The 15,395-nt window shown below is 38.0% G+C and overlaps 1 protein-coding gene across 4 annotated transcripts in view; it reads right to left on the bottom strand.

Moving 5' to 3' along the window:
- The window catches only part of SBNO1 (strawberry notch homolog 1), a 57,681-nt gene that overhangs the window by 20,091 nt on the left and 22,195 nt on the right, over nucleotides 1–15,395 (bottom strand). For all 4 annotated transcript variants that reach the window (XM_039233165.1, XM_039233084.1, XM_039233318.1 and 1 more), the window contains 14 exons: nucleotides 13,635–13,795; nucleotides 12,531–12,664; nucleotides 12,246–12,336; nucleotides 10,536–10,697; nucleotides 9,362–9,497; nucleotides 9,176–9,281; nucleotides 8,886–9,039; nucleotides 7,499–7,681; nucleotides 6,870–6,967; nucleotides 5,642–5,793; nucleotides 3,050–3,247; nucleotides 2,508–2,675; nucleotides 2,228–2,403; nucleotides 1,635–1,766 (listed from right to left, as the gene is read on the bottom strand). In XM_039233165.1, the coding sequence (XP_039089096.1) occupies nucleotides 1,635–1,766; nucleotides 2,228–2,403; nucleotides 2,508–2,675; nucleotides 3,050–3,247; nucleotides 5,642–5,793; nucleotides 6,870–6,967; nucleotides 7,499–7,681; nucleotides 8,886–9,039; nucleotides 9,176–9,281; nucleotides 9,362–9,497; nucleotides 10,536–10,697; nucleotides 12,246–12,336; nucleotides 12,531–12,664; nucleotides 13,635–13,795 (2,051 nt within the window). The remainder of the gene's footprint in view (nucleotides 1–1,634; nucleotides 1,767–2,227; nucleotides 2,404–2,507; nucleotides 2,676–3,049; nucleotides 3,248–5,641; nucleotides 5,794–6,869; nucleotides 6,968–7,498; nucleotides 7,682–8,885; nucleotides 9,040–9,175; nucleotides 9,282–9,361; nucleotides 9,498–10,535; nucleotides 10,698–12,245; nucleotides 12,337–12,530; nucleotides 12,665–13,634; nucleotides 13,796–15,395) is intronic.

Raw genomic sequence — 15,395 nt, 5'->3', positions numbered from 1 at the left:
TCAAGACTGTATTTCTCACTTTCTGGTGTAGCTAATTGTGGCCATACTCCAGTAGATTGTAGGTGATATGAACATCTAAGAAATATCCTTCAAAGCCAAGAAGATGCCTTTCTCTTTTCTCCTCTCTGCTAGATGAAACGTACAGGTATCAGGATTAAATTTGAAATAGGTAACTTGAAAATGGAGGCCCACGTATTAAAGGAGTAAGACAGAAGAGGCATAGTCTTTAAGAAGGGTTAACAGTCCTGGTCTACATACTCAAACTGTACATGGAAGAAATTACCTTCTACCTTGTTTAAGTCAATATGACTTTGGATTTTCTGACACTTAACAGCTAAAACTAATTCCAACTAATACAATTCCTAATGCGTATGGGTATACATTCATGAAACAATGTACATAACTGGTAATAGCTCTTCCTACAATCTTTAAAACATGTAACATGAGCATTTAAATATATAAGGGGGCACCTGGGTGGCTCACTCAGTTAAGCATCCAACTCTTGGTACTGATTCAGGTCATGATCTCACGGCTGTTAAGACTGATCCCCATGAAGGGCTACAGGCTGATAGCAGAGAGCCTGCTTAGGATTCTCTCTCTCTCCCTCTCTCTCTCTCTCTTATCCTACTGTTCATGTGTGCTCTCTCTCAAATAATTTTTTAAAATATATATATTTCTAAAAGATGACTTTGACAGTGGTAACTATCTTCAATATTTTTATTTGCAGAGGCATAAAAATTCACCGAAATATAAAGAAAAATGTGGGTAAAAATTTAAGATTTTATTCTACCTTTTAAATTAAGGAATTAAGTTTAAGTGGTACTTCTGTTCTTTAGCAATCTCATCAGCAAATGCTTATGGTAATTCCAACTAAATGTGGAAGAACTAATCTGAGAATCTAAAAATTGACTGATGGTCACTTAACAGTAAAAGGCTATACAAAGAGCCTATGGAGGCCACCAAGGTCTGTCTCCACAGTGGTGAGGTATGCAAGCCAAACTACATGTCATTCAGGGTACTCATCCTAATGTGACATGGCACAGCGGTAAGAATCAGCAAAACCAAAGGACACTAGTCATCTGGGTATGTGTAAATGTATTTCTCAACTCAAAATGAGACTTAACACTAGAGAGTAGCATTAGTTGTGAAGCCACTAAGATGACCTGAGAGAACACAGTATTTTCATATTCTGATTAAAAATTTAGACAGCCTCCAAAGTTATTAAGATCCACATCTAATTTTGTGCACAATAGAAAATACTATATTCAATTTATGAGAAAATAATGAAAATGTGTACAATGTGCAGTGATTATGTGCAATTACTAAAAAATACAGAACATTCAACACAATGTCTTTTATTTATTTTTAAAGTTTATTTACTTTGAGAAAGAGAAGGGGGGGTGTTAGAGAGGGAAGAGAGAATAACAAGAAGGTTCCATCCTGGCAACCCAACACAGGGCTCAATCCCACAACCCTAGGATGATGACCCGAGCTGAAATTAAGAGTCGGAAGCTTAACCAAATGAGCCACCCAGGCGCCCCCACACATAATTTATTTTAAAAGAAAAAACACAAAAAACCCTAAATAGTATAGGCAGTGTTCTTTTCACTGAAAAACATCCCAGGAAAACATACCTTATCTCCATCCATAAACCTTTGTTTTTCCGTGATATTTAGTATTTCCACAGGGACATCAAGCTCAGATCTTGACTCATAAGATATGCTTCCATCATCATTGCTTACAACCCTCCCTTTGCGGCCAGTCATCTGAAAAACCAAAGTGTCATGACAATTAAGGTACCTGATTAAGGTGCAGGAAACTCAGGACTCCTTCATTAGAGCAACTTGGTGGGAGACGGAAGGGGATGATGAAGCCAGCACATACTGTGCAGCCGGCTGTGGGGGAGAGAACGCTGCAACACAATCTCTGGTTTGTAAAAGTTCAGATGCCAACAGAGAAGGCAGATGTGTGGCAATGATCACAAAGGCTGCATGACAGGTGCAGTAACAGATCAACGTGTTGAATAAACACCAGACACTAAGGATAAGAATTCACTGACTCTAGAATGACAAATAGAGAAAAGGATTCTAAGATCTAAGAGAATATCAGACACATTATTATGATATCCAAAAAGCACTCATTCTACAGGATTTTCGAAGTGGCCAAAAGGGGGAAGAAAAAAAAAAGACCAAGAAGAGGCATAAAGCTCTGATCGAGTCATATTTACCTCAGCAACATTCTCAGGGCCACCAAGTTCATCAATAAGTTCATCCAGGGTGTTAGGAGGGAGGTCTTCAGCTAATTTTTCTAGTTTATCAAGTAGGTCTTTCTTCATCTGCTGGGCTCTTTCCACAGCATCCTGACTTGTTATAAGGCTGTTGTTACTGTTGGTGTTACTGTTGGCTAGATAAAGTACATTTGTTAAAAAAAAAAATCAGTACCAAGTTCAAATATGTTTTGTTTAAAAAGTACATTTCAAGGACAAAGCAAGCTTCCTCTTAAGATACCTGGTGCACTGTTAGGAGTAGGCAAAATTACTGGTGTAGATGAAAAACTAGGCCGTTTTGATCCAAGACCTGATGCTAATAAGGCACTTTGAATAGAATCTGGATCTATACTTTTCCTTTTTTTTTTATCTTTGTTTTTCTTGTGATCTTTCCTGATTAACCAGGGATCTGAAAGTTAAGAAAAGAGGTGTCAAATGTAAATGAAGCAGAATCTTCAAAGGCAACAACACTTGAATTTTCTGTATTAACTAGTAACTTAGAATTGTCACCAACTACAGTGATCCAGTAGTACGTCCAATATACCATAAGGTACAAAACCATAGTTTGAGGATAAAAAGCAGTATACAAAATTGAGGCCACCATCTCCCATAAATGAGATAGACTACCAAAAGACAAACAAGCTTGGGAATTGTCTACAAAACAAAGATAAGAGTGTACAGTGACTTGTACTGCACAGGAAAAAAAAAAAGGTTTTAAAACAATATCCCATTTCAGAAACAGAGAGAAGTATCCTTTAGTCTGTATTTAACCGACACACTTACCATCTTCGTCATCCTCACTAGACTCATCTCTGAATGGGTTGAAGTCATCGTCATCCCCAGAACTCATGTTTTTCGAGCTCTCATAATCACTTTCTTCATGATCAGATGCATCAGATTCACTCCCACTGTCATCAGAACTGCTACCAGTAAGGCCACCTACTTTTCGTGCTTTTTTGGCTTCTCGAGTTATTTCTTCACCTACCCTCAAACCCCAAACAAGACAGTCAATCCAAACACCCTGTTCTAAATATCCAAAATATTACATTTACCTCATGAGTTATTCAAATGAGAAACACAAGAGGGGGCAGGGCACCTAAGTGGCTCAGTCGATTAAGCATCCGACTTTGGCTCAGGTTCCTAAGTTCAAGCCTGGAACCTGCTTCAGATTCTGTGTCTCTCTCTCTCTGAGCCCCTCCCTTACTCGTGTTCTGCCTCTCTCAAAAAGAAACATTAAAAACATTTTTTTAATCAAATGAGAAACAGAAGAAAAACATTTTAAGCACATAAAACTCACAAATAATTGTTAACCTTTTTAGACTCCCATAAGAAATCAGGTTGAGTTTAATTATTAACAAGAAATGAAGCATGTCAATACAAATTCAAAACCCCCTTTAAATGTATACATTTCATAACAAATTCAGGACAACAAGACAAAACAGAATCTCTGGCATTTTCACAATCCAATTGTGTATCAGGTTGAGAAAACAGACTTAATATTATAGGTTTATGGAATACTTAAAAAAATAAAATACCTTAAAAATAATTTATAGAATACTTAAAAAAATCTAAAACACTTCATTTTTTAATTTTTTTTTATATTTTTATTTATTTCTAGGAGAGAAAGAGAGAGAGAGAGAGGGACAGCGTGAGCAGGGTAGGGTCAGTGAGAGAGGGAGATACAGACTCTGAAATAGGCTCCAGGCTCTGAGCTGGCAGTCAGCACAGAGCCCGACGCGGGGCTCGAACCCACGAACCGCAAGATCATGACCTAAGCGAAAGTCGAACGCTTAACCGACTAAGCCACCCAGGCGCCCCTATAACACTTCATTTTAAAAGTCAAACAGGGGAGCCTGAGTGGCTCAGTCGGTTGAGCATCCAACTTCAGCTCAGGTCATGATCTCACAATTGGTGAGTTCAAGCCCTGCGTCAGGCTCTGTGCTGACTGCTAGCTCAGAGCCTGGAGCCTATTTCAGATTCTGTCTCCCTCTCTCTCTGACCCTCCTCTGTTCACACTGTCTCTCTCTCTCTCTCAGAAATAAATAAAACATTAAAAAGAAAAAAAAAATCAAACAAGATGCTGATATGAATTATCTTACTGAATATTCAGAAAAGACATTTGGAACAAATAATTAAAAGTTCACATATTAATGATATACATGGTAAGAACACAACTCAGGAAAGGGAAATGACCATGCAACCATTTAAGAGGTCACTGATTCTAAAACAGAGCATTACTTTTTTTTGCCATTACCGTAAAAACTGTTGCCAATTACGATAACCAACTCACTTTCAAGCATATTAAAAATGTAGGGGAAGCTGGGTGGCTCATCGGTTAAGCATCTGACTCTTGATTTCAGCTCAGATCATGATCCCTGAGTTGTGGGTTTGAGCCCTGCTTAGTATTCCCTCTCCACTCTCCCTGCCCCTGCTCAGCTCAGGTGCTTTGTCTTTCAAAATAAACATTTTAAAATGTAAAAAAACTGTACTTCTTTGGACAGATAAAAAAAAATTAGGGTTCAAGTGTCAGCCACTGTATTTAGAATACACAGTATCACAGACATTCCAATGGAAGTTATCACCGTTCTGGAGAGAGACTTTGAAGTTAACTTTTTTTTTAATGTTTATTTTTTTTGAGAAAGAGACAGAGAGCAAGTAGGGGAAGGGCATAGAGAGAGACACACACAGAATCCGAAGCAGGCTCCAGGCCCTGAGCTGTCAGCAGAACCCAGTGCAGGGCTTGAATTCACGAACAGTGAGACAATGACCTGAACGAAACTCAGACGCTTAACCAACTGAGCCACCCAGGCGCCCCAAGATGTTTAACTTCTGAAAGCCAAACATCTCACTAACCATCTAAACACAAGCTGAAGTTTGCATATTATAAAATATCTAATAAGCACTGAGTGTATTCTTAATAATTAGACCATAAATTAACAAATGCCTCTTCAAAGACTATAGAAACACCATATGCATGTGTGCATATGCAGGTGTATCAATAACAAGGCCCAGACTTCGCTTTTCATGTATTGTCCGCTAGCTATTTGAACCTGGGAAGATTCCTTAGCCTCTTAATGTTTCTGTGCCTTAGTGACCTCTGTCTAGAAAACAAAATATAAGACCTATCTTCACATGGCCCCCTTGTGGGTGAAATGAAACAATGTATGGCCAGTGCTTAATATAGTGCCTAGCACTAAATTGTTCAAGCCCTAATTTAAAACAGGGAGTTATTTGTGTGTTCAAATCTACACAGGCAACAGTGAAAATATATAACCACATGCCAACTTAAGGAAGGCAGCTCAATCCTAAAATACAGCTGCTTCAAAATGCTCAAATTCACTCTATTTTCAATATCATTTAAAGAAAAGAACCTACCTTTCCGCTTCTTCACTTTGTTTTCTTTACAAGGACTATCTCTTGGTGAACTATTATTACTTGGAGCTGTCAAGTCAATTCCTAACAAACTATAAAGTTTTTTCCGGTCTGGAGCAGGGAAGTGTTTTTCAATTAGTGACTGCAACACTCCTCTGTTTACAGGAGAGAAAAAGTGACAATTAGTGGGTCAGTGTGCCAAATAGTTTATCATATATAAAGTCTTACTGAATATATTTTTAAATCTATGTCTTAAAAAGTAAATACTGTATACTTCATTCAGTTTTACAAAATATTGATAATCCAGCCAACATAAATTTAATATTCTAGGCCAAGGCTAACTGAAATATAGTTCAAGCCAAGCATGCAATTTTTACATTTTCTAAAAAGTAAAAGAAAAGTAGATTTTTAAATATTTTTTAATAATATACTTCAGGATATATTCTAGTACTATGTATCAGTGTATCATTTCAACATTCAATCATGGAGATGTAACATATATACTTTAAGTCGATGAATGAAATCTGGTGTTTATATTCACAGCATATATCAATTTGGACTAGCCATTGATAGGCATGTGTGACTAGCTCCTACCGTTTTAAACAACACAGTAATAGGCATATAATTTCAGAAGAAGACGGACTGGTAGGTGAATGTTTTGCTTTTAGAAGCAGTTTTGGATTATATCCATCTTAAAAGGAACCACTCAAATATACTGCCGAAAGCAAGAGAGTAGGTGGGGCAAAGGTTATTTTGCTAATTTTACTACTATAGTTAGTGGGTAGGGTAGGCAAATAAACTGAGAAACAGTGTCTAAAAACTTCTTTCTAAAACTCTTTTTGAATATCCCATGACTGTCTGCAATTTTCATACTACAGATACTAAACTGGAACAAACTCCACTTATTGTTCGTGTGGATAATGGTAATTTCAAACACTACAAAGCTGAAACTAAAACTGAAATTAACCCAAGCTGCCACACGTTTCCAAGATCTACAAGACAAAAGTCATACCCTTCCATTAGTCCAAATACTGGGCAAAATACTGTCAAAACGCTTAACAACTGAGCATTTGTATGTTGTTTTCCAAAGGATATACTGTCATGGATATGCACAGAACTGTAAAAACTAAGATCAGAAAAACTTTAAATACGATGAATCAAAACTTTTGCCTCCAGGAAATGCCAACACTTAAAACTAATCTAAAAAAAACCTTAAAACCAAAAACATTACTTGGCAGTTGAAACGAAATCATTCAATTCGCCTCCACCCTCCTCCAAGGCTTCTAATGTCCTAGCTTCTCCTGTTGACTGCAGACCAATGACAACACACTGGAGAGAAAAACAGACTTATAAATAAAACTATGCATGTGGTTTCTTAAGACATATTTTAAATATTTAGTTAAGAAAGAGGATTTCAAACAAGAATGACCCATTACTGTACATGTGTGCTCATTTATTTATTCTGTATATATCTGAGGCATGCTATGTGTAAAAAACTTAATCAGGAAATAGGACTACAGCAGTGGACATAATTGAAGCCCCACCCTCAGTTCTTTGTGCTTCAAGTAAATCTGTATTTTGCTAAAAAGAAAAAACCGTATAGCAATAAATACCCTCATGTCATCAGTAGTTATATCTATGGATGACCAAATTACAGTGGTTTATTTCTATATACTCTTTTAAGCTATCTAAATTGTTTATAAACAAGTATTACTTTTATTATTTAAAAAATGTATAAAGTCTGAAAACTTTTACAACTCTCAGAAAGAGCAGGATTTATAAGCAGAAAGCCTCAACGCACATAAGACCAGAAAACATAACCAAAGAATAAATAATCTACTAATGTGTTCTTCAACTTACTTTTCCATTCTTTATTTCTTCTCGAGCTAGTTGCACAACCCTTTTAACTTTGGATGCTATGCACAAGTATTTGAAAAATCTCTGGTGAGCAGACCAGAACTGACCCCACATGGATTTCTTCATGCGTTGCTCAGCATCAATCAGATCTGCAGCTTGCTGAAATCGCTCTCTGGCTATGACCCACTGAAGACACACAATCAACATTTTAGATATTTCATCTAGGAGTGTGAATTATTTAAAAATGACAGATTTGGGGCACCCGAGTGGCTCAGTCAGTTAAGCATCTGACTCTATTTTGGCTCAGGTCATGATCTAACAGTTTGAGTTCCAGCCCTGCATCAGGCTCTATCTACCTGGACAGCATGAAGGCTGACTGGGATTCTCTCTCTGTGTCTCCCTCTCTGTCCCTCCCCTGCTGGTGTACTTGCTCTCTCAAAAGTAAGTAAACACTTGTAAAAAATGACCGATTCAAGTAATGTTAGATGCAAGACTACTTAACTTTAATAAACCATCTTCAGTAGCTTGGGAAGCTCCAAACAAATGTTTTTCAGGATGTTCACAGAGTTGTCTCCAAATTCTTCTTAGCAACCAGTCTTTTTAGGGAATAGTTAAACTGCAATTTTAAAACTATGTAACTTGGGGCACCTGGGTGGCTCAGCTGGATAAGCATCCGACTTCAGCTCAGGTCATGATCTTGCAGTTTATGGGTTTGAGCCCCGCATTGGGCTCTGTGCTGACAGCTCAGAGCCTGGATCCTGCTTCAGATTCTGTATCTCCAACCCCCCAACCCTCCCCCGCCTCTCTCTCTCTCTGCCCCTCTTCTACTTGTACTGTTTCTCCCTCTCAAAAATAAACATTAAAAAAATTTTTTAAACTATGCAACTTAAATAAATGGCTTTTTAAAAAGTCCATGTATTTATTTAAGTGATCTCTACAATAAATGTGGGGCTCTAACTCATAACCCTGAGGATTGAGTTGTATGCTCTTTGACTGAGCCAGCCAGGCACTCCATTATAAAAAGCTTTTTTATGTTGTTTTATTTATATTTCTTTGAAAGAGAGAAAGAGTGCGTGCGCAAAGGGAGGCAGCGGGGGAGAGAAAGAATCTTCAGCAGGCTCCACACCCAGTGTAGACCCTGATGCAGGGCTCAATCCCACAACCCTGGGATCATGACCTGAGCTGAAATCAAGAGTCAGACGCTCAACTGACAAACCGCCCAGGCTCTCCAATAGCTTTTTTTTCCCCCTAATAAATTACTTTAACAAAGAGATAGTTTAGAAAATAAAGGAAGGAAGGATCTGGCGATTTATCTGTTGTTTTAAGCAAAATATACTCCTGTGGGCTGAGAGATATTAAAAATACTAGGAATTAAGAAAGAACTTCTCACCAGCTTGACTGCTTTGTTATACATTTTCACATAGCTCTGAGAAAGAAGAACTTCCTCAATTTTGAAGGTCACTCCAGTGAAGCTCAGCTGTCGAGCAATGTACATTCCTCTAAGTTTCATATCCATAGCAACTATTTCCATGGCACCAACACCTCTGAATAAAATTAAAACACACAGTAACTATCATTAAATATAGTAGGGCTTTAATATAAGTGGAAAAGGTTTTAGCAGTAACACTTCTTTTTAGACTGCGACTGAGAACAAACAGCATCTACCGTAAACTGCATTACCTCCGTTCTACTGCCTGGATAAAATCACTGAATTCTCTAAATGGAGTTCCCTCACCCCATATCCCAAGACGGTTCATATAGGCCATGTTTCGTGGTTCAGAAGCACCTGAAAAATCCCAAAACAAAACATGTTGTAGTTGAAAAAATAACCCACACATGTATCTTTCAAATAAACTAACAACTCACCAGTAGCACTAGCATAAACCACTCTGGCCTTCGGCAATTTGTTCTGAAGCTCTAACACGGCCAAGCCGGTCTTGGTTGGCTTTGAAGAACCAACAGGACATAAGTTTTTTGCTTTATGGCATTCATCAAACACGATCTGTACACGATGGATTAAGGAGCATATCAAAGTAGCAAGTATTTCTAATCTTTAAGGATGATTTAACTTTTATTTCCTTAAGGTCCTGGGAAACATCCCAAATTTCTGGGGTAGAGGAGTGGGCCAAGTTCAAGATAATCAGGAGGGGAGAGTTGCCATGGATAATAAACCCGAGTATGAACCTTTTAAAATAACACCAACATACCCATCATCAAGGTTTGTAAAACCTGTAATTTTTACCTTATTTGCCTCAGACTCCTTTTCCTTTAAGAATACAAACATAAATGAAGCCCTCATGTGCCCCTCTCCGATATAACCCCTCCCTCTCAAGTCTGAGGCAACCACTGATTTGGGTATTTGTATTAACCAAATATTTAATTCCTGATTAGAATGGAGGAAATGATCCACCACGCAGGCAATTTTGGGAAATTCTCTAAGTAGAAATACATCTGGTAACTAACTTAATCAGCATTTCAAAAACTGGCATTTCTCATGCAGGACAGCAAATGGGTTTGTAAATCACCAACTTCAGTTTTTTCCCCTTAGTCTTCTCAAGTGCTCTACTATATAAATATGCACTGTGAATCCCCAAAAGAGGAATACAGTATTCATCACGTCCCACACCTCTCAACATTTCCTTAAACCAGGAGCTTACATACTGGCCTCCTATATGGCAGCTACAAAACAGAATCAACTTTCTTACCCCTTGGACACTGAGCAATCATTAAAGCTCTCATCCCAGCAATTTCAGTTAATCTCAGGATGTAGTTTTCCAAAGGTTTATTCTTACATTCACTTTTATGTCATTTAAAAATATAAAAATGGGGCGCCTGGGTGGCTCAGCAAGTTAAGTGCCTGACTTCGACTCAGGTCATGATCTTGTGGTTTTTGAGTTCGAGTTCTGCGTCAGGCTCTGTGCTGACAGTTCAGAGCCTGGAGCCTGCTTAGGATTCTGTGTCATCCCCACTCATGCTCGGTCTTTCAAAAATAAATAAAAACATAAAAAAAACATATATGAACATTTATTGCAAAGGATACCACTCCATCGAAGTCATCACCACACCAATGCAGAAGTTGTTTTAATCGAGTTTTGTATTTACCGCCAGACTGACTTTCACCGATAAGGGAAGAATAGGTAGCAAAAATAACACCCTTTTTCACGCTCCCATTATGTTTGGAAGAAATTTTTCCGTATTTAAACTAAAAAAAAGAAAAAAGAAGTTATAAATACACTTTTCTTTCTGAAACATTTATCTTACCCAAGCTCCTATAGCAGAAAACTGGTGGTTCCATCATGGGTTTTAGGGAAGTCAAAGGACCCCCTAAGATCATACACACAATTTCTTCTACATATATACATACACACATGTGCCATTGTATGTATGTATGTATATATGTACATACACACACTTCATGATATAAGGATTCAGTTTTCATCAAAGTCTCAAAAACCTTTTTTTGAGAGATAGCTCGCCCTGCTGGTAGGGGAGGGGCAGAGGGAGAGTAAGAGGCTCTTAAGCAGGCTCCACACCCAGCAGGGAGCCACCCAGGCCAACTCCTCAAAAAACTTTTATTGACACAAAAAGATTACAACGGGGCCTGGGTGGCTAAGTCAGTTAAGCATCCTACTCTTGATTTCAGTTCACGTCATGATTTCACCACCATGGAAATGAGCCCCACATGGGGCTCTGTGCTGGGCATAGGGTCTGCCTAAGATTCTCTTCTCCTCTCTCCCTATGCCCCTCCCCCCCACACTCTCTCAGTCAAAAACAAAGCAAAACAAAAAACCCAAAGATTCTAAATCGAACTCCCCTCCAAGAATAAAGTAATGACATTCATTCTATGAATATTTATTGTGCACTTACTATATGCCAAGTCACTATAAGTCCTGAGTCATATATAATGAACTACATTCAATAGTTAATATGCCCTTCTTCAATTATACTGGCTCAAATCAAAAATATTTCCAGATGCCAGTTACAGATGTTTAGTTTCGAGCTGTGAGCTATCAATTCAAGAACGAGTACTTTACCTACCAATCCACTCAGTCATACCTGCCCAAAAAGCCAATGATGAGCAGAGCAACACTGAACTAATTTGGGGCTCACATGGAATGTCTGTATTTACTTATTTTCAAAAGGCTAACAGGGAGGCACTTGCAGGAACCAGGTGTGTCTATTCTACCCTGGTAATTCCGGCAGTTGGTGCATAAGAGGAAGTCAGTAAAAATTTGCTAAATGAACATTAAGATTCTTACCACATTAGATTGCTTTACATATTTACCCACATTTTCTTCCACTTGACAGTACTGTTCTAGCATAAATGCCGGTATAGACAGCCAAATCTACTGGACATACAAATAGTCTCCAAATTTCAACAATTCTCTATGTGCTGTGATGGGCACACTACCTGTCCACACAGCTTTACTACATTGCACCCTTGTACACACAGTTGTGAGTTTCAGCCATATAAAGTTAACTCAGAAACAAAGAGCAACACTGAAGACTGAGAATAAACTCCGCAACAACAGAGACAAGGCCTATTTTGTTTGGCACTACACAACCATACTGGGCATAGTAGCTCAGGTACAGAATCCAGAACCCAACAAGAATGGCCAGCCCTCAACTAATGCTCCCTGTAAAATAACTCATTTGATCCTCATAATTCTACAAAGTAGAAACTGTTATTCCCATTTCACAGATGAATCAATATTTACTGAATCACTAACTGAAGAGAAAACTTTCATACCTTATTTAATGAATGAACCAAAATGTTTTTTGCTCCAATATCCCTCAAATCTCTTTCAGCATCATACTTTAAATCATTTGAGACACTGAACCTGCCACATAAAAAAGAAAAAGAAAAACACACAAATTAAATGCAAACTCCCATCAATCTAGCAATATTCAGGATAAATAACACCAGGCCTTGACACTTAAAAAAAATACACCTACTCAGTAAAACCCATCTCATGTGCGTACGTAATTATTCACAAAGGCAAGCTTCCACGGCCAGTCTTTGGCACTTACTTACCATAATGCTCTTTTTCTACTCAACAAATAATTTTCATAGATGATTCCTGCTATCGTCCTTCCTTTTCCTACACCAGCACCATCACCTATTAAGAAGCCAGCACGATCTCCATTAGGTAGGAATGTTTCATGTTGCTGAAAAAGAGAAGTCGATAATTAGTTTACTCCTTTAAATACCTTAGTTCAGTCTTTCAAATAGGAAGATATTAATGTTATCTGTGTATACAAATGGCATACACTTTGGCTTAGTATGAAAATTTTCTTTCTATTTACCATGTATTCTTTCTTTCTACAGTCACATGCACCAGGTAACTGAAATTAACAAACTGATTGATGAGGATTCTCCCATACCTGTTTCAAAACTTGCAATGTCAAATACAAACTTTTAACCACACATAAACATGGAGAATGGTCAGCTGTTCGGCCATTTCTTATTTTGCAGAAATGGAGTATGACAAATCCTCTCAAGCACACTAGCATAACTCTAATTCCTGGTTTTAAAAGCTGGTACTACACCCATACAACAATACCACAGTTTATTCAAACACTCCCAAAGATGTGGGCTTTTAAGTCTTTTCCAGCATTCAACCACGAGGGTTAAAAAAGCTGTAACACACAGTTACACACACACACAAGTCAACCACCCACCCACCCACCCATCTCCTTAATATATAATATTCTCAATCTAACAGTTCTGTCAAATAGATTTTCAATAATGGAATTGTTAGGTCAAAGGATATATGTTATTTTTTCAAACAAGCTCTATGCCCCACATGGGGCTTGAACTCATGACCCCAAGATCAAGAGTTGCATGACCCCAAAGCCACATGACTGAGCCAGCCAGGTGCCCTAGGATATATGTATTTTTAATTTTATACACATTCCAAAAAGGCAGTAACATTGGTCACTTCTACTAGAAACACACCCCCTGAATCCATGCTACCTGAATCCATGTTAATTTTCTAACACATGAAACTTCTATAAAAATCACATTCACAAGTTTTTCATGCAAGGAAAACTTAACTTTTGCATTAAAACAACTATATTACATGTACCAGGATTCAAAGATAAATATCATATGTAGCTACAAAATATTATTGCTTACCTGGGCTGCATATGTAATTGCCTCAAGTTGTAATGCTGATAACCAGCCATTATCAATGGTTTCTTCAGAAATGGATGTTTTATACCAAACATCAGGAGGAGTAACACTGGATAAAGAACTAGTTTCCACTACAGCATCTGGGTGACGTAGTCCAATTTTTACTAAATGAAAATTTTTAAATACTTAATTTTAATTTTTCTAGGTAATAACACTTCCAGTTTTATATAACATTGCCATATTTTTCCTATTACACAAAACATAAAAGTAAATAACTATACACTTCAGGATTCTATAAAGGCATTGATAGGTAATAAATTACTATTTAAATTTGACTAAAAGGACTTGTTTATCAAATACTTATGCTTTAAACAGAAACCTGCTGATTAAAAAAATCTAGAGAAATAGGAACTTGGTTCATACCACTAGGTTCTCCAATAGCAACAAACACAATCCTAGATTTGGGAATTTATTTGAATGAATCACTCACTTGCATCAGTGAAACAAAAGTTTGGAATGTAATTTTATCTTGAAAGGTATTTTAATGGAAATCTTGGCTATAAAATTAAATAGGAACTAATTCCCCAAAATGCATTATGTGAACAGCTTTAAATAGAGGTCAGCAAACCTTTTCTACATATAGTCAGACAGTAAATATTTCCAGCTTTGCAGAGGATCTTGTCTGTTATTGAACACTGGTGTTGTAGCAGTGTAAAAACAGTCATAGCCAATAAACAAACAAACTCATGGGCATGGTTATGTTCCAATAAAACTTTATAAGAACAAGCAATATTCCAAATTTAGCTTGATTTTGGTTTAAAGGGCCATGGATAAACTTTCAATCCTTTTATGAAAACTATTCGGGGTGGGAGGGGGAAACTAGCCATTTCAGATACCACAATCTGAAGATGTTTAAAAATTTATGTATGTATGTATTATTTTTAAGTAGATTCCACACCAAAGTGGGGCTCAAGCTCATGACTCTGAAATGAAGAGCTGCATGCTCTTATCGACTGAGCAAGCCAAGTGCCCACTAAAGTTCATTTAAAAAAAAATTACTTGGGGCGCCTGGGTGGCTTAGTCGGTTAAGCGTCCAACTTTCGCTTAGGTCATGATCTCGCGGTTCGTGGGTTCGAGCCCCGCATCGGGCTCTGTGCTGACTGCCAGCTCAGAGCCTGGAGCCGGTTTCAGTCTGTGACTCCCTCTCTCTCTGACCCTCCCCTGCTCACGCTGTCTCTCTCTCTCCTAGAAATAAATATTAAAAAAAAATTTTTTTTTTAAAATTACTTTTGGGGGCGCCTGGATGGCTCAGTCGGTTAAGCGTCCGACTTTCGCTTAGGTCATGATCTCTCGGTTCGTGGGTTCGAGCCCCGCTTCGGGCTCTGTGCTGACTGCCAGCTCAGAGCCTGGAGCCTGTTTCAGAGTCTGTGCCTCCCTCTCTCTCTGACCCTCCCCTGCTCACGCTCTCTCTCTCTCCTAGAAATAAATAAAAAACATTAAAAAAATTTTAAAAAATAAAAAAAATTACTTTTACTGTATGTTCACTAACTTGATTTAAATTTTAAAAAAATAAAATAAAATTTAAAGGTGCCTGGGTGGCTCAGTTAAATGTCTGACCTCAGCTCAGGTCATGATCTCATGGTTCGTGGGTTTGAGCCCCACATCGGGCTCTGTGCTGCTCAGAGCCTGTAGCCTGCTTCAGATTCTGTGTCTCCCTTTCTCTGGCACTGCCCTGCTTGTGCTTTGTCTCAAAAATAAACAGTA

The sequence above is a fragment of the Hyaena hyaena genome, unplaced genomic scaffold, assembly GCF_003009895.1.
Source record: "Hyaena hyaena isolate Hyena2069 unplaced genomic scaffold, ASM300989v1 scaffold_0, whole genome shotgun sequence".
NCBI lineage: Eukaryota > Metazoa > Chordata > Mammalia > Carnivora > Hyaenidae > Hyaena > Hyaena hyaena.
Note: the sequence above shows the minus strand (reverse complement) of the source record. Positions and strands in the feature narration are given on the sequence as shown.